This window comes from Ambystoma mexicanum, chromosome 6q (genome assembly GCF_040938575.1).
Source record: "Ambystoma mexicanum isolate Mex_15411 chromosome 6q, UKY_AmexF1_1, whole genome shotgun sequence".
Taxonomy (NCBI): Eukaryota; Metazoa; Chordata; class Amphibia; order Caudata; family Ambystomatidae; genus Ambystoma; species Ambystoma mexicanum.
Genome location: NC_090937.1, coordinates 1,391,129,667 through 1,391,156,321, shown reverse-complemented (window position 1 = coordinate 1,391,156,321; position 26,655 = coordinate 1,391,129,667). Strand labels below are relative to the sequence as shown.

At 49.9% G+C, this 26,655-nt stretch overlaps 1 protein-coding gene across 1 annotated transcript; it reads left to right on the top strand.

The window, feature by feature from the left end:
* Window positions 1–23,396: 23,396 nt before the first annotated feature.
* Window positions 23,397–26,400, top strand: ADRA2C (adrenoceptor alpha 2C). The gene has a single exon (XM_069632033.1). The coding sequence runs from the start codon at window positions 24,814–24,816 to the stop codon at window positions 26,092–26,094; it is 1,281 nt and encodes a 426-aa protein (XP_069488134.1). The 5' UTR covers window positions 23,397–24,813; the 3' UTR covers window positions 26,095–26,400.
* The last annotated feature ends 255 nt before the right edge of the window (window positions 26,401–26,655 follow it).

Genomic DNA, 26,655 nt, shown 5'->3' with positions numbered 1-26,655 from the left:
ATGCAGTGTGAAGACCTCCGGAGCGCACAAAGAGTAGGTAAGCCTTTGCCTTTCAGATGCCGGAATGCTAACCTGTTCTTTCTTGTCTTTATAGGTGTTGCTGAAGACTGGATTCAGGATGGTAAGCCTTTGCCTTTCAGATGCCGGAATGCTAACCTGTTCTTTCTTGTCTTTATAGGTGTTGCTGAAGACTGGATTCAGGATGGTAAGCCTTTTTCCTTAGGCCCTGGACCGGATGCAGAAGACACGATGAGCGTTCTGCTGCAGAGGTTGCAGAATAACGCAAAGCAAGATTCATCCACCGGGTGTGGTTTAAATAGCCTCCTGTAGTGCTTAGGTGTCTCCTTCCACAGCCACGCCTAAGTAAGAAAAGAGTTCCTGGTAAGAAAAGAGTTCCTGCCTTCCAGAAGAGTTCCAGTGTTCTGAATCTAGGGAGTGGCTCCAGCCCCACCCAACAGGAAAAGTAGTTCCAAACAGAAGAGGATCAGAGGCTCAACTGGCAGGCAAGTAAGCAGCATGGTCTGCTGAAGGTAAGTCCACCCAAGCATTATGAGCCCGGCGCTTCCAGCGCTGGGACTGGGCATATTTATGAGCCTGGTGCCACTGGCGCCAGGACTGGGTCCAAAAGGTCCCAATTGGGACTGGTTGGCACTCGGAACCTGGGTTATGGATCTGCTTCCAAGGGAGTTGGGAAAACCCTGACCTTTTGGAAGCAGAGATCATGACAGTACCCCCCCTCAAGGCCCCTCCCAAACCGGGCTTCTCCGGGGGTTTTGGCTTGTCAGGAAATGTTCGGTGAAATCTTTTGATTAGGCGAGGAGCGTGGACATATTCAGCAGGTTCCCAGGATCTCTCTTGGGGGCCGTAGCCTTTCCAGTCAATTAGGTAGAATAGTTTACATTTGGAGATCTTGGAGTCCAGAATGCTTTTGACTTCAAACTCGAGTTCTCCATCCACTAGGATAGGTTTTGGAGATTTGGTTAGTCGGGTTTGAGGTTGCACGGGTTTTAATAGAGAGACGTGGAAGACCGGATGTATCTTCATGTGCGGGGGCAAGTCCAACTTGACCGCTACTGGGTTTACTATGGTAGTGATGGAATAGGGACCAAGGTATCTTGGGTTGAATGTGCGTGGCCCTTTTAGAGATAGATATTTGGTGGATAACCAGACTTGATCCCCTACTTGATAGTGAGGGGCTTCCTTCCGATGTTGATCTGCTCCTTTCTTGTATTGTTCTTTAGCCCTTTGAAGGTGAGAAACAGCTTCCTTAAAGGCTTGGGTGATTGTAGAATGCAGGTAGTCTACTGCTGGTGTTTCAAGATCTTGGAGGGGATCCAACTCCGAGGTTCGAGGGTGACTGCCGTACAAAAGAAAAAACGGGGTTTTCCCAGTTCCCGAATGGACAGAGTTATTGTAGGCATACTCGGCTATCCAAAGGATATCTTTCCAAGTTTTTTCAGTTTGTTGCAGCATGCAGCGTAAATACTGTTCCAGAGTTTGATTGGTCCTCTCGGTTTGTCCGTCGGTCTGAGGGTGGTGACTGGTCGATAGTCTCACATCAATTTGAGCCGACCGACAGCAACTTCGCCAAAAATGAGAAATAAATTGACTACCTCGATCTGAAATTAGAACCGAAGGAAAACCGTGCAGTCGGACGATGTTTTCGAGAAATTCTCGGGCCAGAGTTGCTGCTGTTGGCAAGCCTTTGAGCGGAATGAAATGCGCCATCTTGGAGAATAAGTCCACGATTACTAGAATCGTATTGTATCCGGAGCATGGAGGTAGATCGGTGATGAAGTCCATAGAAAGCGTATGCCAAGGGCGAGGTGGGATGTCAATAGGGCGTAAGAGGCCTGCTGGTCTTTCCTTTTGACTCTTGTTTTGGGCGCATACTCCACAGGACATTATAAAGTCTCTGATATCTTTTTTCCAAGACGGCCACCAGAAGTAGCGCTTGATCTTTTCTGAGGTCTTGGCTATACCGGGATGACCTTCCATTAAAGAGTCGTGATAACAAGAGATTACTTTTTTCTGTAAATCTGTGCTGGGTAGGTATAATCGTTCTTGGAAATACAATAAGTTGTCCTTTACTGCAAAGTCCTTTCCCTGCAGATGCCAATTCTGTATATCTGCTGGAGTTACAAGTTGCCTGGCTTTATCCTTAACTTCCTCTATGGATTCTGTGGCGATTACACCCAGAATTCTTTGTTCGGGAATGATTGGTACAGGTTTAGGGTTGACCAAGTGTTCTTCCACTCCCATCCGAGAAAGGGCATCGGCTTTACCGTTCTTTGTACCAGGTCGATAGGTAATTATGAAGTCAAACTCGGCAAAGAATAATGCCCAACGGAGTTGTCTAGAGGATTGGGCTTTTGCGGTCTTCAAATATTGCAGGTTTCGGTGATCCGTAATCACAGTAACGGTGTGTCGGGCCCCCAGCAGATAATGCCGCCAAGCCTTAAAGGCAGACTTGATAGCCAGAAGTTCCTTGTCAGTAATCGTGTAATTGATTTCAGGAGGCGAGAATTTGCGGGACCAAAATGCCACGGGATGCAACTGATTGGTTACCGGGTCCTTTTGTGATAGAACTGCCCCCATGGCAAGGCTTGAAGCATCAGTTTCCACGATGTAGGGGAGTTCGGGGCGAGGGTGTTTTAAGATTGGTGCAGAGATAAATTTAGTCTTCAAATCCTGGAAAGCTTGTTCCGCCTCGGTAGACCATTCAAAACGTTTGTTTTTCTTTAACAAGGCAGTGATGGGCTGGACTATTCGAGAAAATTCGGGGATAAACCTGCGGTAAAAGTTAGCGAAGCCTAACATGCTTTGCACACCTTTTACGGAGGATGGTGATGGCCATTTGAGAACTGCATCGACCTTCTTTGAATCCATACGCACTCCGCCAGGTGATAATATGAATCCCAAGAATTCAACTTCAGTCACGTTGAAAACACATTTTTCCAACTTAGCGAAAAGTTTGTGTTGACGCAATCTTTCGAGGACCATTTTCACGTGTTTCCGATGTTCAGATTCCGATGAAGAATAAACGAGGATGTCGTCAATGTAAACACCAACACATACATCTATGAGCTCTCTGAGGACATCGTTCATAAAATATTGAAAGGCGGCCGGGGCATTACAAAGTCCGAAGGGCATGACCTGATATTCAAATAGCCCATACTTGGTGCGGAAGGCCGTCTTCCATTCATCGCCCTCTTTTACTCGTACCAAGTGGTAAGCTCCTCTAAGATCCAGCTTTGTATATATGCATGCTTTTCTGACTTGGTCCAGGAGTTCAGGGATCAAAGGTAACGGATATCTATTCTTAACGGTGATCTGGTTCAGGGAGCGATAATCGATACAAGTTCTAAGGTCTCCTTCCTTTTTTGGAACGAAGAACAAAGCTGAAGAAGCAGGGGACTTGGAAGGACGAATAAACCCATTTGCCAGGTATTGATCCAGGTATTGTCGAAGGTGAAGGTTCTCAGGCTCGGTGAGGGCATAAATTCTACTACAAGGAGGAGTAGATCCAGGTATCAGGTCTATCTGGCAGTCATAAGACCTATGAGGAGGTAGAGAGTTAGCCTGATCCTTCCGGAAAACATCTTGGTATTCTAGGTATTCGGGAGGTAACTGGGGAGTCTCTGAAGAAATTGCGGCCAGTGCAACACCAGGTGGAGGGTGACAAGTAGAGACACATTCTGGAAACTGGACCGTTCTTGCTCGCCAATCGATCAGAGGATTGTGTTTCTCTAACCAAGGTATTCCTAGAATAATCTGAAACTGAGGGGCCTTGATCACATCGAACACGATCTTCTCATGGTGTCCATCTTGACTTACTAGCGTCACCTCTTGAGTGGTATGCGTTACTGGCCCGGAGGCTATCTCCGTACCATCCACCGTAGTAATGACGTCCTTTACAGCCTTGGGACAAAGAGTTAGATTCATCCTCAAAACCATTTCATGATCCACATAATTGCCGATGGCACCGCTGTCGACGTAAGCTTCAATTGCATGTAATCGATCCGGATTATCAGGGCTAATGAGGACCATAGGTATCACGAAATGCGAGGTCACGGAACTGGTTTTCACGCTCGGCAAGAGGACCTCTATTCTTGTCGGGCGAGGTCGTTTCCCTGCTCAGAGTTTGTAACTTTGGTAACTGCAGCTCCTACTGCCTTCTTGGCAGGTTTCACCGGACAGTCTCGAAGAAAGTGCCCTGAGTTTCCGCAATATAGGCATAATTGCAACTGTTTCCTCCTTTCCCGCTCCCTTTGTGTTAGAGGACCTTTCAGACCCCCTATTTGCATGGGTTCCCCGGAGTCTACTCCTTTGGAAGGAGTTGGCGGTTTGGAAAATACTCGAGCATCAAACTTGGAACGATCGGCCTTCCTGTTCTGCAGCCTGTGATCTATTTGAACGACCAAGTCTATATAATCCGAACAGTCTTGTGGGGGATTCACTACTTGGGCTAAAACGTCTTTGAGCTCTCCACGTAGACCTCTATAAAACAGCGTAATCCTTTTGTCCTCAGGCCATTGAGTTTCCACTATTAGTCTATTGAAAGATGCAATATAAGCCAAAAGGTCTTGATTACCCTGTCGCAACGAAAGAAGCTCATTGTCCAAGGCCTGCCCCTGTGAATGTCTTGCGAACAGTTTTTCCATACTAAGCTGAAAGGCTTGAAAATCATGGAGAACCGGATCATCTTGATTAACTAGAGGGATCGACCAGTCTGCCGCATTGCCACTAAGGTACGAAAGTACAAAAGCTACTTTTGCTTGATCAGTTGGAAAGGCTGCTGGCCGGCATAAGAAGTGCAACCGGCACTGATTGATAAATACTGCAAACCTCTTTGGGTCACCAGAAAATCGTTCGGGCGGAGCCAGAGGTACATTTCCAGGTAGGTTGATCTGCACTGGATTCATAGAGGATGTTGAAGGAAGATTTGCCCCTGATGCGGGTAACGGGGTCTGTCCGGCTTGTGACTGTAGCACTTGTCTAGCAAGATTGTCTGTTCTCTCCTTGGAAATAATTAGTTCCCTTCTTAGAGCATTTGTTTCCTGACGAGCTGCATGCACTTCTGCCCTTAGTTCCCCAAGTAACCGGGCTAGGGGGTCAGTATCCGAGGTTTCCATAGCGCCTGGGCGAGAGTTTTGCGGTAGGCTTTGCGTTCTGTAACGCTCACCTGATTCTCGCAGAGGCGCCGGTCTTGACTGGGCGACTACCGTATCTTCAAAGGTGATGTGTAGCACCCGGTTGGCTCTTTGGGCTGGACCTCTGTGCACTGTATGCCTGACGTGTAGAGTAAGATGTCTGCAGATAGAAAATATGGGGTTAATGAACTGGGGTTATTGGGGTGTCCCTATCTCTTTCCTCTTCTCCTCTCCTGTAGACCCCCAAAGGTTAACGCTCTCACCTTAGGTAAGTGAATGCCGAGCTCTCCATCTGCCTCGGGGCAGGGTGCTGTAACCAGTTTCTTCACTGGATAGGTAGCGCAGGCCTCTTGACTTCAGAGGACTGCTGTCCGTCGTTTACTGCACGAACGGTAAGTTTCGAGTCATTCAAATGTCTTTAAAGTCTTTAGTAATGATGTCTCTTGTTTTGCAGGGTTCCGGCGATGGCGGATGACGGGCTGAAGTGAGTTGAAGATGGAGCCCGTGTGATGAATAGAAGCGCCTGGAAGCACGTAAGTAAGCGCTTGTTGCCTGCTTCACTATGCGCTCTAACTGTCTTTTTATTTTGCAGGTACGAGTTCGGAGCGGCTGCAGGGTGCCGGAATACCCACTGGATTAGATGTGGAAAGGAGTAATGGCACGTGAGTATTAAAGTTCCCCAATGTCTTTAAACGCACCTTGTTTTGTCTTTCAGATGCCGGAATGCAGTGTGAAGACCTCCGGAGCGCACGAAGAATAGGTAAGCCTTTGCCTTTCAGATGCCGGAATGCTAACCTGTTCTTTCTTGTCTTTATAGGTGTTGCTGAAGACTGGATTCAGGATGGTAAGCCTTTGCCTTTCAGATGCCGGAATGCTAACCTGTTCTTTCTTGTCTTTATAGGTGTTGTTGAAGACTGGATTCAGGATGGTAAGCCTTTTTCCTTAGGCCCTGGACCGGATGCAGAAGACACGATGAGCGTTCTGCTGCAGAGGTTTCAGAATAACGCAAAGCAAGATTCATCCACCGGGTGTGGTTTAAATAGCCTCCTGTAGTGCTTAGGTGTCTCCTTCCACAGCCACGCCTAAGTAAGAAAAGAGTTCCTGGTAAGAAAAGAGTTCCTGCCTTCCAGAAGAGTTCCAGTGTTCTGAATCTAGGGAGTGGCTCCAGCCCCACCCAACAGGAAAAGTAGTTCCAAACAGAAGAGGATCAGAGGCTCAACTGGCAGGCAAGTAAGCAGCATGGTCTGCTGAAGGTAAGTCCACCCAAGCATTATGAGCCCGGCGCTTCCAGCGCTGGGACTGGGCATATTTATGAGCCTGGTGCCACTGGCGCCAGGACTGGGTCCAAAAGGTCCCAATTGGGACTGGTTGGCACTCGGAACCTGGGTTATGGATCTGCTTCCAAGGGAGTTGGGAAAACCCTGACCTTTTGGAAGCAGAGATCATGACAGTTCATCACCATTTCTCTGAGCTTAAGTTCTTGATGCTTTTGTTTAGTTTGAGCATTTATATGTTTGAATTCCAATCCAAGCCTCATTTTTTCTAGAGCAATGAATTCAGGACTGAGTGTAGGACCTGATGGGGTCCCAGTGGACAAAGGCTGAGGTTTCTGAGCAGATAGAGAGGCTGTGAGGCCTACATTTTGAAACTCATCTGCCTCATCTAATTTATCAACAACATCAGAGTTTGATTCTGATACATTATCATTTTCCACATTTGCTGGTGAGGTAGGTATTTCAGACCCACTCTCTGGACTTTGTTTCTCTAAGAACTTTTCAATCAATTCTGACTTTTTGCCTTTAACTGAGAGATACTTATCTTTATACAGATTTTTCAGATAATCTACAGTGTGACTAAGGAGAGTCTCCTGACTGTAGCTTTCCATATCAGACATGATTAATATTGGTTTTCAGTGATGCTTAGCCTTGTGGTTAGCTGATCCAAGGTAATAGCTGCACTCTAAGTGTAATCACTATACTTGATCCTCACCACTGTACACCAGTGTTAGTCAGAATCATATGCAGTAACCTTTGGGAACACCACACACAATTAAGACTATAAGTGACAGTACAAATTAATCTTTGGTACAAGCCTGTACTACACAGTAAAGTGGTAGGGATGGCTGAGCAGCCAGACTTATTTCAAGAGTAAAGTGAGCAGTGTCAATAGTTACACAAAGGACAGCAATTACTATGGTTCAAACAAACACTGACTCAAGGTTGCCGAGTAAAAGAATATACATTTATTTACACATCAGTTGTAAAACAATTCAATATATACTACACACCACCAAATAGTTTCTGGACAGGTTAGTGTGAGCAAAATGGCACTCCAGCAATTTAAAAGGGAGGGAAAGAGAAGGTTATTCAAAATCAAGCAGCACCAACAAGTAAGTATGCTGGGCAATCTAGAAAAGGCTTTCTACAATGAAGATTAAATTCAATAGGTGTTTGCCAATGTTAGTGGTACAGAGTCTTTGCAGAGGATCACACAGTTCAGAGTAGTTCACGGTTAAGAGTTTGCCAAGTGTTCGGAACAAAGTTGGTCAGAAGAAATGTTTTTTTTAAGAATAGAGAAGGACAAGCCCGTGGATTGATGAAAGATTTCAAACACTTTCACAGCGGTCGGACAGAACGAACAACCAGGTTAGAATAGGTCCTTAAAGAAGGCTGTAGCTGAGGCAGACATTCCTGGGAGGTCCTGCATGCTCACGGTTCCTGAAGCGACTGTCGGACTAACACGAAGTAGGAAGACTGGGGAGTCCTGCACTACCCAGGGAAGAAACCAGCAGCAGAGCAAAGCAACAAATAAAAGATGCGCTCCTTAAAACCCAAGCACGGTCTGGTCCTTCTGGCTATCCGGTTCACTGTTGCTTTGCACAGCAAATTCGACCAGAGGGGGAGGCCTGGCTTGCAGTTTGGTGAACTGGTTGGTCCCACCAGCTCAAGGGGAGAAGATTCCTTGCAGATCTTCCCTGTCGTCGAAGTTTGGAGATTCAGACCCGCAGCAGGGCTTCATCCGGAGGTTCAGTTGTGGTAGAGGTCCTCTTCTGTCAGCTTCTCTTCCGCTCTCTCAAACCAGTGGTGACTCTGCCTTCTCAGTCCCATAGACCTGCTTTTTATGCAGTTTTCCCCCATTCACATAGCCTGGCTGTCAATCACACAGCAGGGTGGCGGTCCTGGTGGTACAGTCACCTAGCCAATCAAACAGGAGTGCAACTTGGGTTACCAAGGGAACCCATGGCAGGGGTCCTAAAACACATCCCTCACATCCTGCCTACCCAGACTTTCAGGCGTCTAAGGAGGGCTTCTGTGCAGAAGCCCACCCAAGGACAGTGAACAAAGGAACCAAACCTGGTTTGGTGCGCAGAGTAAAACATGAGAAAGACCTTTACAAAAAGAAATGGCAAATAAAACCCAGCCGGAACCAAATAAAAGTAAATAGGGTCCAGCGGATTTAAGTTTGAGCCTACTAAGATAGCCTAAAACAATACCAAGGCTATTTAAAATAACCACGGTAGTAAAAATAGGGTAGGTACCACTGCCACCGGCCAAATATTAATGAAAAGGGAATGAAACAATGTTCCATGAGAGACAGACAAAAAGGGATAGCTATTAACCCTTTCCAGTACTCTATCTAAGATAGTTTGCACTGGGTCTGTGGTTTTAAAAAGACTAATAAATTCAATGGCAACTTTATATGTTCTGGGAGACAGTAGTCAGACCCAGAATATGGAGTTTGAAGTGGGAAGTCTGAAAAAGACAATCCTGTGTCACTGCGCTAAAGGTGCTTTGTAACACACAGTAAAAAGATGATGATGGAGTAGGTGAGGCTCCACAGTCTATGAACACAAAAAAATGTTTAAACACACACACAGCAAAACACGTAAGAGTGGGAAAAAAGGCTCACACTCTTACCAGGTGAAAAAAGAAATCCTAGAAATCCAGCAAAGCTGCCGAGGGACTCAGTAGGTAAGGGAAATTAGCCATTCCGGTGAATTTTCCCTAGCATAAACTCCACCACTAGAGTCTGGGCAGTAGGCAATCTGCAGTTTTCGCTTTACCCCACGTATCTCCCACATCTTTGTCATCAACTCACTGGTGAAGTGACTTCCTCGGTCCGACTCAATCCTTTGAGAAAGGCTGAAACGCGAGAAGATGTGCTTGATCATCAGGGCAGCTGCTGTTTTTGCCTTGCAATTTGGGGGCGAAAGACATTCCACCCATTTGGTTAACAAGTATGTTACCGTTTACATGTACTGGTTTCCTCTAGAGGAATTAATCACGGGTACAATGAAATTACTTGCAAATCTGACCAAGGCAGTGTCATCCCCCTTTTCTGTAGGGGAGCTTGGTGTGTGAGAAAACTTGACTGAAATTGCACACACACAAAACACTCCTTCAAGTACTGGTCAAGGTTTGCCACCTGTGTGGCCAGTATGTGACCTCTCGCAAGATTTCCAAAGTAGTATGAAACCACTGATGACCGGCTATGGCCGCGTCATGGGCGTGACTTAACATCAGGCTTCTGAATGAAGTAGGTATCATCCACTGATCACTTCCAGAGATGGATCTCCGTACTAAGAAACTGTCTTGGATTTGGGAACATTTTGGGAAACTTCAACACCCAGAGATCCTCTTTCCTGATGTAATCAGTTTTGGTTGGACGCAAATTCATGGGGTCTTCGATGTGTTGATAACATTTTCCAATTATCGCATCCCCTTTTTGTGCCATGATCAAATCAGCATCTGGGATCTCCTTACTCCACTGGGCAGTTGAGAGTTAATTTTGGGCAAGTGTTTGGGACCTGGTGACAACAGCGACCTTAATTTCCCCCGACAGGGACTCGATCTCAATGAGATCCCCATGGATGGCTCTGGTTTAGAGGTGACCAGATCATTTATGGACAGTATTAATTTTACATGCTTGAGTGGCTTATTTGTTTGCACACAGCATGCCTCAGGTTTTCCAATCCATCAGGTGCTCCACAAACCCATTCCACACATAATCCGAATCAGTGATTATGACGATTTTGTGGAGTTGGTGTTGCACGGCAGTGAGGATGGCCTGATGAACCGCCATTAACTCTGCCACCTGACTACTTCGGGGACCGATCTTGTATCCAGCGGAGAACTCCGGGGCATCGTTCACCCAGGCATTCCCAACGCCGACCACCAGTTCCTTTTCACTGTTGATATTAACATGGTAGGAACACCCGTCCATATAAACTGTGGGCATGCCCTGGCACGTGTCTTCCTGGTAGACTTTGTGTGGGAAGTCAGGTACGCCTCCATGTTGTCTTGTGTTTTTAGACTTTCGTCCTCGAGACAGTTTTCTCAAGCACAATCATGCAAGTCAACCAAACCTGGAGCCCCTCTACTCTTCTTGTTTTGGACATATCTGACCTCCACAGGAAAGCTTTGCATGGACAGAATTCAGGAAGTAATTCAGGAATTATTCATGTTCCCCACCAGGATTCGGTTATTTTGGAGGTAGTGCAAAGGCTGGTGAGGAGTCTCGACGATGCTGTGCTCCCCCTGGATGAAAGGGCAGTAATTTCTTAATGCCCACACCGTTGCTAGGAGTGCCTTCTCACAATCTGAATTTTTCCTCCACAGAGGACAAATACTTACTCGCATAGCAGATGAACTTGTTGACCTTGTCGTGCTTCTGGTATAATACTGCTGTTAAGTAAGTATTTAAGAACCCTGCCTTCAAGAAGAACTTGTTGTTTTTGACAGGGTAAGCTAGACAAGGCGCTTGTGAGAGGCTTCTCTTCAGTTGTTTCACTGCCTCGGCTTGCTCCGGACCCCACTCCCACTTGACCCCGGCCTTCAATAAATGGACCTGGGGTGTTGTGACCTGTGTGTAGATTTATATGAACTTCCTTCTATAATTAGTCTGTCCATGAACACTTCTTAGTTCACACAGAGTCGTGGGGTCATCCAATTTTAGTAATGCTTCGACCGATTTCTCCTGGAGGCAGAGACTCTGAGGTGTGATTTCATGCCCTAGGAAGTTCACGCAGGTCTTACGTCACTGCGCCTTCTGGAAGGACAGCTTTGCGCCATCTTCCTTCAACTGGGTCAGAACATGGCGGATTACTGCTATATGTTCCTCCACAGATCAGATTTTAATTAGAACATAAATTACTTAGGCCTGGTTACCCTTTCACCCAAGTCGGGCATGGCCTTGTGCAGAAAAATGTTAAATTCATTGCCGGAGTTTATATATTCAAAGGGGGTTCGGGTCCACTTGTACTGCTGCCCCCCGAAGGTAAAGGCCAGCTTGTACTGGTCTTCCCTACTCACGGGTTCTGTCCAGTATCCATACATAAGGTCAATGGTAGTATACACCTTTGACCCTTGAATCTGGGTCCGTCCCTGATCAATGTAGGGAAGAGGCCATCGGGACATGTGGACCAATTTGTTCAACTCCCTAAGGTCTGTGCACAGTCTCCATTGGCCATTGGGTTTTAGTATTCCCAGTACCGGATTATTAAAGGTACCGTGGACTGGACGAATTATCCCACAGGACTCTAAGTTCTTTATGGTCTCCATGAGTGACTCCATAGAAGCGAGAGGCAACCGATATTGCTTCACGAATATGGGAGCCATCCCAGGGTCCGTGGGTATGGATGAAGAATCTATCTTGGTGCGACCACAGTCATATGAGTACACGGCAAAGATTTCTTGAAAATCCAGAAACACCTGTTTCAGCTTCTGCTTTTGCTCCTCGGTCTCACAGGCATCAGCGAGTTTGATCCATTCCTCAACAATCTGCCTGAAGCATGGAAACACTCCAGGTTTTGCAATCTCCACTGTATACTCCAGTTGCGTGGTGAGATCTCTGATTATGGTGTTGGCCTGGACAGGAGGTTTCACCATTTCCACCTATTTCACATGTGCTCAGGCTGTCATGCGCCTGGTCATTCTTTTTGGATCTGGCCGATGTATGAATATATGTACTTCTGTCCTTCGCACACATTCAGTTGGTGTGCTTTTATGCCTTTGCAATGACCCATGGCCAACAGTCACATGCCACTGTGTATTGCATTCACTTGTCACATGTTGATTGGGTGGCCATGGTGTTGTTGATGTAATGTAGTGCTGTCTGGCTGGGGGCTTCATATTCAAGTCTGCTAGGGAGTGACAGTGTATGCTACGGTCTAGGATTGGTCTTTAGTGCTTTCTGTTGATCATGTTGGCGGTGGACATGTTGGTGGGGTGCTTCATGCTGGAGGCAGACCACAGAGGTTCAGGTGAGTTGCAGCCATGCATTAAACTGCATGCATGGGGGAATGTTGGGGGGCTGGATGGGGTGGTGTCACAGGTGAGGTGGGTGTGGGTAGGGGAGTGTACTATCTGGGGGCTGCTTGGCATGATGTCTAGGTTTAGGGGGGCTGGTGGGTGGTGTCCAGACTGGAGGAGGCTGTATGGGGTGATGTTGGAGGTGTGGGGGGCTGGTGGGTGGTGTCCAGACTGGAGGGGGTGGTGTCCAGACTGGGAGGGCTGCCTCGGGTGATGTTGGAGGTGTGTGGGCTGGTGGGTGGTGTCCAGACTGGAGGGGGCTGTCTCGGGTGATGTTGGAGGTGTGTGGGCTGGTGGGTGGTGTCCAGACTGGAGGGTGCTGCTTGGGGTGATATTGTGGGAGTGGGGGCGCTGGTGAGTGGTGTCCAGACTGGAGGGGCTGCCTGGTGTGATGTTGGAGGTGAGTCTCGTGTTTTTGCAGGGGTGAAGCTTGAGCTTGTGAGGGAGAGCCAGCATTTTCACAGTGGTGCAGCCTGGGCTTGCGAGGGAAGGTGCATGCTTTTTCCGGGGTGTCCCCTGGGCTTGCTAAGTGAGACACGCTTTTTCGCTAGGGTGAAGCCTGGGCTTGCGGGGGAGGGCTCACGTTTTTACAGGGGTGCAGCCTGGGCTTGTGAGGGAAGGTGCGCCTTTTTGCAGGGGTGCAGCCTTGGCTTGCGAGGGAAGGTGCCCGTTTTCGCAGGGGTGCAGCCTGGGCATGCTAGGTGAGGCATGTGTTTTTGCAGGGGTGCAGCCTGGGCTTACGAGGGAGGCCTGTGTTTTCACAGGGGTGCAGCCTGGGCTTGTGAGGGAGGGCACTCGCAGGGGTACTCGATGGTGGGTCAGGGGTGGACGCGGACGGTTGCACCTGGTTTGGGATTTTGCTTGCTTTTCAGTGTGTGTGAGGGTGTGTTGTGGGCGTTCCTTGCACAGCTTGTTTCTACTTACGCAATGGCTAATATTGTGCCTTTGAATACATGAATACGCAGGCACGCATTATTTTTTCTGCCCCACGGCTCGTGCAGGGTCCTTCTCGGCATGCAGACCTAATGGGATTTCGACACCCAAATCCGTCAATCTGGCCCTAGGTGTTTCAGCCCCCCACTGGCAGCCTGTCCTCTGATAATCTGCTGCTATTACCCCCCCTTGCTGCATGCCTGTAGGTCTCTATTATAATCTAAGCACCCCGTGGGTGCCTTGGACTATTTTTCCCAGCTGCGTGCATGAGGGACTCCACACTCCACACAAGAAAACAACCCAAAACCCAAAACCGCATCCCACCCTCTCCCCCTTCCCTCCCCCCCAAGACCACGGTTAGTTCACTGTTCCTCTCTAGTTTGTGCCCGTATCCGGGCAACTCCCTCCACTCCGTTCCATATCATCCGCCTCGGGGTGGAGCAAGGGCACCGTCAGGGCCACCCAGCGGTGTAGTTCTTCGCTGGAATCCAGTCTTTGCACATGAATAGCCGTTTCCCATGCCGCGGTTTCAGCTATGATCCACTTCGTGAGGTCACCCCACCATAGGGGCATATGTGGACCCCTGGGGCTTTTCCACCCAATGGCAATACGTCTTTTGGCTGTAATGTAAATAAGGTCAGTGAGCTTGGATAGGGGTTTGTTCTTCCTGTTTCGCCTGTATTTGCCAAGGATGCAGGCCGTAGGCTCGTCCACCTCAACTACGATGTCTGCGCCAGCCACTTTGTCCCTCACTTGTGACCAGAACTCCCTGATTTCTGGGCAGCCCCAGAACATGTGAGTCATTCCTGCCCTCGGTTCGCTGCATTTGGGGCATGACTGAGTTCCAGCTCCCGTGAATCTCGATATGGCTTCCGGTGTGTGGTACACTCTATTGGTGATATACAATTGAATGAGCTGTAAACGGGCGTTCCTGGAGACCTTCTTATGATAGTGGGTTATGTCACCCCAATCTTTGTCTTCAAAAACGAGGCCCAGTTCAGTTTCCCACCTACTCTTACATTTGAGGTCTCCCCTGGTCGTACCCCATAACAGGGCTTCGTAGATTCGTGAGGTTTTGTGGCCCCCCTCAGCGGAGTTCAATATCATTTTGATGCATTCGTTCTCCTCAGTCAGGTCAGCTGCGACCTGCCATCTTCTGCTCAAGGCCTGTACAACCACTCTGTGCAACAGGAACTGTCCTGCCGGGAGGCCCGTGGTCTCACAGAGTTCCGAAAAAGTTAGTATTTCCTGTTCTTGAATCAAGTCCCCCAAAGTGGCCACCCCAAGGGGCTCCCATTGAGTACATGTTTCGACATGCCGCCAAGAGTGATTGACCATAAGTGCAGCGATAGGGATCTGTGGGTAAAACGGGCCATCCGACCCAACAGTTTGCAGGCCCTTTTCCAAAGCCGGATCCCGGGCTTGGCGAGGTAAGGGCAGTGACTCGTAGCACCCTCCCCGGCCCATAGTATGTCCCTGAGTAACAACCGAGGGAGGGCCGGCTGAAGGAGGCGAGTGTCTGTCGTGCTTTCGTCCGCCATCCACTGCGTGACATGTTTCAGCTGGCTGGCGGGGAAGTACAGCTCAAAGTTGGGGATCTTAAATCCACCTCTCTCGTACGGTCTTTGGAGAGTCTCCAATGCCACCCTGTGCCTGCCTCCCTGCCAAAGGAAGCCCCTACAGAGTTTGTTGAGATCTTTGAAAATGAGGGGGGGGGGTGTTGAAGGGGACGTTAGTGAAGTTATACGTAATGAGGAGTCCCGCCCTCCCAGCCATCGAAAGCAGGAGCCGGCCCCAGAACTCCATAGATTTTGTGAGAGAGTCTTTGGCCCTTACGTTATTAAGGATGTGTTCGGTGGCTGGGTTGCGGTGTATAGTTATCCCCAAGTATTTGAAGGAAGTAGCCTGCCATTCGAGACCCAGAGGGGGGAGGAACCCGTATTCGTCGGTGTGGAGAGCTGCGAGGGGATAAAGGCAAGACTTGCTCCTATTGATCTGGATACCGGTGAGCTTGTGGAAACAGTCCTGGGTTTCCAAGATGTAGAGAAGGATGTGCTCAGGGTCCCGCAGGTACAATAGGGTGTTGTCTGCGTACATAGAGATGAGGTGGATCACCCCGTCTATCTTAATGCCAACCTCTCTATATTCCTGTCTCAGGTAGGCCGCCACTGGTTCAGCTGTAAGGATGTATAGCATGGGAGACAGAGGGCACCCCTGGCGGGTGCCCCTGTGTAGGGACCATTTCGCGGAATAGGTTTTGTTGGTACGTACCCTCGCAGTGGGGCTGGCGTAAACCAGCCGGGTCCATTTAAGGAACACAGGACCTATCCCCATTCTGGCCATGGTGGCATACAGCCAGTCCCATCTCACCGAATCAAAGGCTTTGGTGGTGTCAAGTGATGCCACTGCAAGTTTCTTCAGCCTTCCTTCAGTGCTATAGATAACATGATGCAGCCTGCGCAGGTTCTCAGTGATGGAGCGCCCTGGGACGTATCCCGTTTGGTCATGATGGATCAGCAGAGGGATAACTCTGCGCAGTCTATTCGCCAGCAGGGCGGTGAGGATCTTACAGTCAACATTAAGCATAGAGAGGGGCCTGTAGTAACCACAATCCGCCTCGTCCCTCCCCGGTTTAAGCAAGGGTATAATCACGGCCTCGTTCATGGAGTCCAGGAGGATGCCACGCTCAAAGGCCTCATTAAAGACCTGGGCCAGTATTGGGGCAAGAGTTTCCTCATAGGTCTTGTAGAATTCCCCCGGGAGCCCATCCGAACCCGGGTTTTCCCAGCTGGTAGCGATCTGATTACCACCTTGAGTTCGTCGGGGGTGACGGATTCATCAAGGGTCTCAGCCAGATGCAAGTCTAGTTTAGGTAGGTCAATGGCGTCAAGGGCGTCCTCGATCCCGGTATCAGAGGGGGCAGGGCTTCGGAGTACAGGATACGATAGAAGTCAGTAAAGACGGAATTGATTTCTTCTTGGGTATGTACGGCCGTGCCGTCGGGGGTAAGTATGTGGCAGATGGGTGACCTGGGGGTCTCCCTTTTATAGAGCCAAGCCAAGAGTTTCCCGGGCTTGTCTCCCAGGGCATGAATTCTTTCTGTGTGTTTGGCGTAACTCAGCTTACCAAGGGATTCCCAATGAGTTAGGCAGGTTTGTCTGAGTACGCCAATTGTATTTAAGTGGTCAGGGGATGGGTCAGCCTTACCTTCGAGCGTACTCAGGTCCCTTTCTGCGTGCTCAAGCGAGGATGTAAGAGATCTCTGGGCTCCCCCTAGTGCTGCAATCATCTCGCCCCTCATGACCACCTTATATGCTTCCCAAGTTGTGCTCAAGTGTCTAACGCTATGCAGATTATTTTGCCAATATTCTTCGGTGCTTTCTTTAATGCGTTCCTTGAATGCAGAGTCAAGTAGGGCCTCAGACCTAAGCTTCCATGTGGGTATGGGGGGTGTGGGGGGACACACCTCCCAGGTTACCAGAAGGGGAGAGTGGTCCGACAGCACCCTAGGCAGGTAGCGCGCATCAACAAATTTGGAATGTTGCGTTAGGCTGAGGAAGATGTAATCCAGCCTGGTGAGTACAGCGTGGGGTGGGGAGTAGAAGGAGTACTCCCGCCGCTCAGGGTGCTGGACCCTCCATAGATCACTGAGTTGCAACTGTTGGATTAGTTTGGAAAGTATTTTGGCTGTGGGGGAGGGTCGGTCATGTTTGTTATCAGATCTGTCAAGTAGAGGATCAAGGGTGCAGTTGTGGTCACCCCACCATATCATAATTCTGTCTGCATATGGGCTGAGTCGCGCATAAAGGGAATGGAAGAAGGCAGTCGCATCATGGTTGGGTGCGTAAGTGCTGACCAAGCAAACCTCTTTGCCCTCTATGGAGCCGCTCACCACTACCATCCTACCCTCGTTGTCTGTTTTATTGCTAGTGCGTTTGAAAGGAACAGTGGGGGCAATCCAAATCAGAACCCCCCTGGCATAGGAGGAGTAAGCCGAACCTATTAGGGTACCCCGCCAAGTTTTTGCCAGGGCTTCCAGTTTCTTGGGTATTAAGTGAGTTTCCTGCAGCATGGCGATTCCGACCTTGCATCTTTTCAGGTAGGTATGGACCTGTCGTTGTTTAACAAAACTGTTCAGGCCCCTGACGTTCCAGTTAACGACCCTTATTGTGTCAGCCATAGGCGTGGTGTGGTTTATTCTGTGTAGCAGGTGGAGCTCGGATCTAGGAGGTGCTGCGTTGCTTGTGAATTGTTCCTGTGGTCTCAATGTGTCCCAGTGCATGTCCCCAACTTGTGCAAAAACGTGTACAAAAACTCCTGTGTTCCCACCCTCCCCACTTAACTGTAAAAAAAACTCCAAACATAGAACTGGCCCAGCGAGGTTACCCTCCCGTTGACTGTCCCGTTTCTGCTCCGTTGGACCGTGCATCGGTCTCCAGGTGCCCTACGGGCGGGTATATGTACCCAAAAAAAGGGAAAACAATCAGGGGGTGGAGTGAACAAGGACTCCGAGTCTCCACGGAAAGGATCCATTCAGCTGTGTAACGGTTCAAGCAAATATAGTTCCCCCCTGAATGACAGGGGGATCGTTATCTCGGTCTCCGTTTCCTTTCCTCAATGTCAGGGATCTGTAATCCGTCCATCCAGTCCCTGGCCTGGGCCGGGGTGTCGAATAAGTGCGCCTTGCTGTTATGCAGTACTTTAAGTCTGGAAGGATACAGGAGCATATAACGCAGCCCGGCGGCTTTCAATCTGGCCTTGGTGTGTATGAACTGCGCTCTGTTCATTTGAACCTGAAAGGTATAATCGGGTATATGGCGATTTTTGCAGAGTCCCGTTGGATTTGGCTGCCAGCTCGGGAAAAGGCCAGAATGACCTCACAGTCCTTGTAGTTGAGAACTTTCGCTATCACCGGCCTGGGTGGAGCCCCCGGCGGTGGTTTCTTGGCCAGGGATCTGTGGGCCCTCTCGATGGTGAAGCCCTGGGAGAGTTTGCCGGCTCCTACCTCTTGAAGCAGGAGGTTCTCTATGATGTTAGTGGGGTCGGAGCCTTCGGAACCCTCTGGCAAACCGAGAAGGCGTATATTGTTCCGGCGAGCCCTTCCTTCTGCCTCCTCGGCTCTGTCCTCCAAGTTTTTGACCCTTTGCTGAAGCTTGTCGATGTCTCGAAGAAGGTGAGTTTTGGATTCAGTGTTTTCCCGGACTTGTGTTTCAAGCGCCTTAGTCCTGCCAGCTAGGGAGCGGACATCTTGACGCAGGAGGCCCAGGTCTGTGGCAACGGCATCTATTTTGTTTTCCATTGTTGCCTGGAAAAGCTTGATGGCTTCGAGTATCTGGGTGTTGCTAGGCTCTAAAGCTGCAGGCGCCGTGTGGGGTTAGATTGAGCGTCCAGGACCGCTTTGTTTGTGCCTTCAGGATTCGGGGATTCACAGGCTGCGAAGGTGTCCATCGTGGTCTGGCGCTGCTGCTTGGGCCTGTTGTTCCTGCCGGACATGTCGTCAACACAGGGCCTTCCCGCACCGAAAATGCCGGGGGCGTAATCGAGAGGCCGCTAGGTCTCGTTCCCATCGCAGGGCGATGTTAAGAAGCAGTGGGATAGCAGGCCGATTTCGGGAAACAAAAGAAATCTCAGATCAGGCAGGCGCGGTCGGCCCCCTCTGCCGTCAGCTGTGAAGTGATGGGGGCCCTAGGAGTGGGCCTCGCAGTCCGCCGGAGCGTCAGTTTGCAGGCGGGGGTCCGGTGTATTCGCCCAGACCTCCCCCCGGTGAAGGATCAGCAGGCGGGGGGGAGGAAGACAGCGGGGGTCACAACCCCTCGAGGAGGCCAGCCCAAGTTCTTGCGTTGCCACCGGCGGCAAAGTCAGGCGCAGGGGGTAAAATAGGGCCCCCTCACCCTGCCCCTGATGTAGGTGTCCGGGGCGGTCCTCCGCTGCCCCCGCTTACCTCTGCGGTACCGGTCAGCCACCGCTCACGCCAGGGGCCCTCTCGACTTGTCCGGGGCACACCTAGGGCGGTCACGCACCGTGGACTGGGCGCGGTCCGGTCAGGGCGTCCGGATCGTTCCTCTCAATCGAGGAGTGTAGCTGTTCGGTCCCCTCCCCCAGGTCCAGCGGCAGCTCAGGATCCTCTCCTCCCGCCGGGGGGCAACTTCGCCAGCGATGGTAGTGCGCTCCGGCCTTTCAAGGGATCAGGGCGCGGGAGCCGCCATTTTGAATACACTCGGGGACCCTCTTCACTCGCCGGATAAAGGTGTTAGCCGTCTCTGCTTCGCTTGGGAGACAGTGCAAACGTTGCTGAGGAGGTTGTGCGGCGGATGGTGCAACTTGTAGGGTTCCGGAGCACTTTAAAGTCGCTTAAAGACAGCTTATCATGGCACCTCAGCGCGGAGCTCTCAGGAGACACGTCTGCTCTACATGGCGGTTAGCCACGCCCCCCCCAGGGACTCCAAACCTTATGTCAAAAGGGGCCCCCACAAACCCCTAACACATCCTCATCAGGCCCTGGATAGACAATCTCAGACTCTGCCATATCTTCTCACCACGCCCAGAATAGCGCACAGTCAGTGTGCCATGGTGCCCAGGTTCACAGCTGTGCTCCTGTCGGCAATGTGAAACAATTATTTTTAATTATCCCACTCTTGGTGAAACTCGACCCTGCACAGGATACTGGCCCAGACAGTAGGAGTCACACTTAGGTGCCCTGAACTTCATCTGCCAAAGCGTGCCACACAGCACTCCTCTTTTGATTGCCTGGCAGTGGTGCTCACATTCCATACATCACTACTACGGGAAGTTGTTGTGGCAGCAATTTCCGCGACCCGGCTCAAGCAGCCATTCATGGTCTCATTGCCAGGACAGGAAGCAGGCACTTATAGGGCCAATGTGCCTTGACATCTGGTCCCCAGGACGGCCCTGCCAATATTCGCTGGGGATTGTATTTAAGTTTTGGCAAAATTGGAGCAAAGGAGAGGGGAGTCTGCAAAGGAAATTAGAGTGTGGTACTGAGCACCGCCTCCCAGCCCTACAGATAAGGGGTGTATTGAACAATTTTACTCCTTAAACATAGGCAAATAATCTCAGAAAATAAAAATAGGGAATAAAAATATTTCCAACAAAAAATAGGAAACTGACATATATGACCTTGTGCTTTTGCTTTCACCCACAGAGCTCCATGGATATGTTTGGAGCAGTAGTGCACATAGTACCTTAGGAAGAGTCTATTATTACGGTGTCCCCTAAGCCCTGCCTCCCCTACCTATGTTTTACAGTTCTTACCCCCAACCGTTTATATGCCCTTTGCCCCCAAAACATTTCGATGTGTTTTTTCAGCAAAGTATTTTCGTTAAAACACCCGCCGAAAAATTGGCTGTCGATGATACTACTTTGTACCATTATTACTGCCGGATTGGAAGAAGTAAGCATGTATATTTTTATGCGTATGAATAACTAGGAATAATGATTACAAAAACGTTTCCGTTTTCCAGTTAAAACATTTTTGTTCGTTTATACTCCCATTTGAAACTGGACTTACATTTTTCTCCCTACTAAATCATTTTACTCCCAACTTTAAAAAATAGGGAGTAAAATACTCCTACTTCAAAATCTTATCTGGAGGTCTGCCGTCAGCACATATGCAGTATGCCTGCAGAAAACAGGAAAGCACTCACAAGTATCTAGGGCACAGACATTTGGCTTTCCCCATGCTGGTCCACTCATCATCTATCAGTGCTGAGGATTACCTGGGATGTTCAATACCTGGGGCTCACCATATGCGGAGACTGCTCCTGTGTTACCCACAAATCCTGGTATCCCTGTATATCCACTGTGCGGGATCTGCAGAGGAGCCTCGTGGTCACCATGATGTTTACAGATGGGGATATGCCTCACCCTGCTCCAAGCCCCTTATGGATTGTAGGTGGAATGCAAAGCAATATTTGTACCGCTCAAAAGCCTATGCGTGAGGTGGATTGGGAGAAGGTGCCACAGCCGGTGCACTGTATTCACTGTCCAGATGGACAGAAAGAAAAACAAGAGAATTCAAGATAGAAGAGGTGGTTTCATACCCCATAGGAATACAGGTGGGGTAGTAAAAAACGGATTTCGTGGAATGGGTTCCTAGTCAACAGGTGGTCTATCTTCACATGTACCAAGACTACCTTCACATGTACTGAAACAGGGAAGAGGGGCCTGTGTATGAAAGCAACTCTGACATGAGTATGTGCCATGATGCTCTTCCTTAGTATCTGTCTGCCATTGTGATTTGCTTAAAAATGAACATTCTGATTTTGCTTTTGCTGCATTTGGTCACCTCTGCTGACAATGTAATGGGAAGAGTTCTAGCTGCCCGGGTTTGACAGGACAGGGCATGTTTGTATCAACCTTTTCCTGTGTGCACTGTATGCTTCTTCTTTGAGTACTTTGATTATTACCATCATGCGTAAATTAATGGTGTGAACGTGTTTGCTGTCCTAATATGTTTCTTAAGGAATGTCAACAGCACGGCGCGGAAGGGTCTGCAGGCACCAAAGTGTAACATGTAGGTTGAGGTTGCTGAGAACCCCACTCCGCCTTCTAAAGCTGAGAGAAGGCACAGGAAGTACGGTGTCAGCAGGATGGTGACCCGCAGCAGGGGGAAATAGGGCCTTAAACGGTGATCTCTATATGTAGTGCCTGAGCTGGGGGCACAATCTCTTTGCACGCTTGCTCTCCCTCTACATAGGAGCTACTTTGTCCCACCCTAACGTGTATGTTATTTGCAGGTTTTCTAGTGATTATATTTTATTGTTGCAGGTGGTAACTCAGGCGATCGAGCAGTACCAAAACTCCTCCTGATGGAGGGTAAGGAGGACCAAGAGTAAATTACCCTCTGTTAGCCTGGCAGAGCGGGGGCGGATGGCAAGGTCAAAAGGAGATGCACCCCCTGATTGGTCGTCAACCTCCGGCCTTGGCTGGCGGAATGGCAAGCATAAGGGCACTCCCCGCAGCCCAATAGCAGCGGCTGCCAATGTGTTACGCCAAGAGCGGGAGGCTCAGGGAGGTCCGGGGAGTGAGACCTAAGTATGCTGAAAAAAGAATGGATAAGGGAAAAAAGAGAGCTGACTGTAAATAAATAAAGAGATAAAATAGAAAAAGGGTTGCAGATGAGAAAGAAGAATGAACAGAAAGATGCTGCCGGATTGTCTGGGGTTATTAAAGTAATTAAAGTAATCAAAGATTATGTTTTGGTTTGAATTTATGGTGTGAAATATGTAAGAATAACCTGCGGCCTTGTTGTGCCACAATGAGAGAGCTGCTCTGGCCTCAGTTATTTAGCCAGAGTGGGCTACAGTGGGATTATATATACCTTGCTGGAGTGTGAGGGGGGGCAAACACTACCCGATTGCCTATGTTGTCCCGGGAGAATAGCTCAGTGGCAACGTACTCGCCTTGGAAGCAAGACGACACGAAGCAGCACAGGTTCGATCCCTGAGTCCACACTTAGAAACCTCTGGGTATTTAAGCGTGTCATAAATATGCAACTAAGACAACAACAACAAAAAAAGCAACAGCGCCTCGCTGTGTGAGCGCTTTAAAAAAAATGCAAATGTAAATAAATATGTTATTGTGAAAGCACTTAACCTGGCAGCCAACATATAGGCTTTGCCGTTGCCGTTATTACCTTTCCTGGGGGCCGACCAACAATTAGAAGTTTGACTAAGGGACCCATGCTCAGAGAATGCAAGCAAAGTGGTGTATTATTTCGTGTAATTGCACACGAAAAGGAGATTGATGGGGTCGACTACTTTGAGTGGTGCTGCATATTACTGTAATCCCAACATACCTGCGGATTTACAAGGCATGCATAATCAATGATACATTAACTACTATTATTGCCCTCTGGTTTGATCTATTTTGTGGAAGGCGTGGTGTTGGGGGGGATCAAGTGAGCGGGGGTGGTGCTTCCGAGTGGGAATCTTAGAAGCTTCTTTCGCCTCCTAAAGAGAGTGTTTTATGACTAGACTGGAGTTAGACTGGAGAGTGTTTGCAGCGCAGTGATTGGCTCCCCGTGAGAGGAATCTCCAGCTGAGTCTCCACGCAGAAGGCCTGGGCCACAAGCCGAAGGTGCCTTTCCAATGCCCGCTTGCAGCATTCCTCTCCTACCCGAGAAAGATCGCGTCGAGGTGCTGCGAGCCGGGACACACTTACTTGTCATACCAAGGCAGGAGCCCGCGAGCAAATAAGGATAACACTCGAAATGTAAAGGGGTTGTGTTGGCCGCTTTAATCTATAGGATATTGTTAAACGGAAATAAATACCGCAGGATCCTGGGAACTTCAATTACTCTCGGTTCTGCGGGGCGTGAGACGGACATAGCCGAGGGGAACTGATAATGCTCCCTGGTCGAACCCGGGCGTGGTTTGCGTTGCAAGACTCCCCCCCAGCGGTCAGTGCGGTACTTCAGTCGCGTATCGCTCTTCTTATGCTACACTTGATATTAAGGGAGGTCGACGCAAAGCAGATTTCGTGGCAGGTGCACCCACAACTATACAAGATTGGCATTTCAGGAGCCTTGTTTTGCAACGCTTGCTGGTCATTTCGGCTTTGGGAGTTTGGGGACCGAGGTGGATGTTTGAAAGAATTGCCTCGCAGTTTCAAATAAGACCATGATGGCTTCAGTCTTTTCCCTGAAGTGGGGTGCGTGCTTCCTTCCCAAGCCCGCAGCCTGTTCGGCCGAGGCTTCCTTGACATGACATTAGCTGGCAATGTATGACACTAACATGATATGCACGATGCCTTCCCCAGGGCAGCGCTGGGGGCGGGGCAGGCTCTGCGAAGGGAAGCACGAGAGCGAGAGAGACACTTACCGGTGGAGCCAGGCAAATGAAACCTCTCGCTCTGCTAAATGGGTTTACAGCTCCCCACATCCAATAACAGGCGGCATCGCCGGCTGCTGGTGCACTCCCCGAGAAAGTGACTCCCTCCAATGCAGCGAAGCATAAGCACCCCCGCTGGCACCGACAGAGCAGAAGCCAGCACGGGGATTGCTCCGCGGGGATGCTGTGCGGGGCTGGAGATCGCTAGCACCGCTGCCTCAGAACAAGCCCTCTTCTCTCATGACCGGAGCACTTGCCAGAAGTTCGGAAAGAATTCGGAGGGTCGCTCAGCCCCTCTCCCTATGCAGCGCACACCCGGACTCCGCGGGATGGCCAAGCCTCGGGCACAGGGGGAAACGCCGCCTTCGCTGGAGCACTTGGGCTGACGAGGCTCCTACCTGGACCAAGAAATAAAGCGCAACCTGCACTTTAATAATCACAGACAATGTGAACGAGCCCGCACTTTCCTCCGCGATTGGCAAAGGATGGCGTGAGAAGTGGCTGAGGCTCGACAGGCGCCCCAGCCAAGAATGGGACTCGTATAACTAACTACATTCAGGGCTGACCATGGATGTGCTGGGAAACGCCAGCGGGCGCAACGAGTCGTCGCCCTCCCCCGAGCCCCTCTCTGGCCCGGGTCAGTACTCCATGCCTTCGGTGGTGGCCTTGGCAGCGGTGATCAGCTTCCTCATCGTCTTCACTATCGTAGGCAATGTCCTGGTGGCCATCGCCGTGTTCACGAGCAGGGCGCTGAAGGCCCCACAGAACCTGTTCCTGGTCTCCCTGGCGTGTGCAGACATCCTCGTGGCGGCCCTGGTCATGCCCTTTTCCTTGGCTAACGAGCTCATGGGCTACTGGTACTTCGGGAGCATCTGGTGTGACATCTACCTGGCCCTGGACGTGCTTTTCTGTACCTCGTCCATCGTCCACCTGTGCGCCATAAGCCTGGACCGATACTGGTCCGTGACCCAGGCTGTGGAGTACAACCTGAAAAGGACCCCCAGGCGGATCAAGGGCATCATCGTGACGGTCTGGCTGATCTCCGCCGTCATTTCGTTCCCCCCTCTGATCTCCACCAACCGGGACCCCAAGGACAGCACCTACCCCCAGTGCCAGCTGAACGACGAGACCTGGTACATCCTCTCCTCTTCCATCGCCTCGTTCTTCGCCCCGTGCGTTATCATGATCCTGGTGTACATCCGCATCTACCAGGTGGCCAAGCTCAGGACAAGGACTATGTCCGTTAAGAAGGGCGGCCAGGACGGCTCTTCCCAAACCGAGAACGGCGTCAGCAGGGGCACGTCGGCCCGCTCCCCGGGCGAGAACGGGCACTGCCCGGCGGCGGTGGCTCACCTGCGCAAGTGCAGCGAGCTGGACGACGTGGACCTGGAGGAGAGCAGCGTATCGGAGGGCAAGCGGAGGAAGAGCAGCAGCCGGGAAGAGAACACGGACGGCTCGGCCAAGGAGCGCAAGAACAGCAAGCAGTCCAGCCGTCTGTCCCGGGCCAGCAACAAGTCCCTGGACCTCTTCTCCTCGCGCAAGAAGAAGCGCAGCAGCGTGTCCCGGCGCAAAGTGACACAAGCGCGGGAGAAGCGCTTCACCTTCGTGCTGGCCGTGGTGATGGGCGTCTTCGTGGTCTGCTGGTTCCCCTTCTTCTTCAGCTACAGCCTCTACAGTGTCTGCCGCGAGGCCTGCGAGATCCCCGAGACCCTCTTCAAGTTCTTCTTCTGGATCGGCTACTGCAACAGCTCCCTGAACCCGGTCATCTACACCATCTTCAACCAGGACTTCAGGCGGGCCTTCAAGAAGATAGTCTGCCTGAGGAGGGAGAAGAACTTCACCCAATGAGGGTGCCCCGTCCCAGGGGGCTGGAGCAGGCTCAGGGGGGTGCGGGGCCTGGGCTTTACACACGCTTTGACAATCTCCGACTTTAACTGGACCTGTCACAGGTTTGCCAAATAGACTTCACTAAGTATTTTCCAAGGATCCTTTTGCATTTTGCAAAGAAAGGTAAAGTGCCAGTATTCGTTATGGTTTTGAATACCGTTTTGAAGTTAAGTAAGTACAGAATAAAAAATAAATAAAAAAACAGTAACAATGGAATGAGAAATAAACTCCCGACGGATGAATTGGATCCGATGGCAAGTGTTCTTATTTTTTTTTGTTCTTTATTTCTTTGGTATTTATTCAATGTGCTGTTGCTAAATGAGCTTTGTAAGATTAACGCCAAGATTCAGTTGTGAACATTCAACTGTGTCCTCTGGTACTTTTCAATCGACGATATTTGTGTCTATATTAACGCAGACTTCTGTTTTCAAAGCAGTGCAATAATTCATACCATCCCAGAAAACTAAAGCAGTAGCTGAAACATGTGTGCATCACAAAAGAAGGATGTTTAATAAAACCACT

Bases quoted from the DNA above. Each gene is read 5' to 3' on its own strand.
- ADRA2C (XM_069632033.1), top strand. From the start codon at position 24,814: ATGGATGTGCTGGGAAACGCCAGCGGGCGCAACGAGTCGTCGCCCTCC.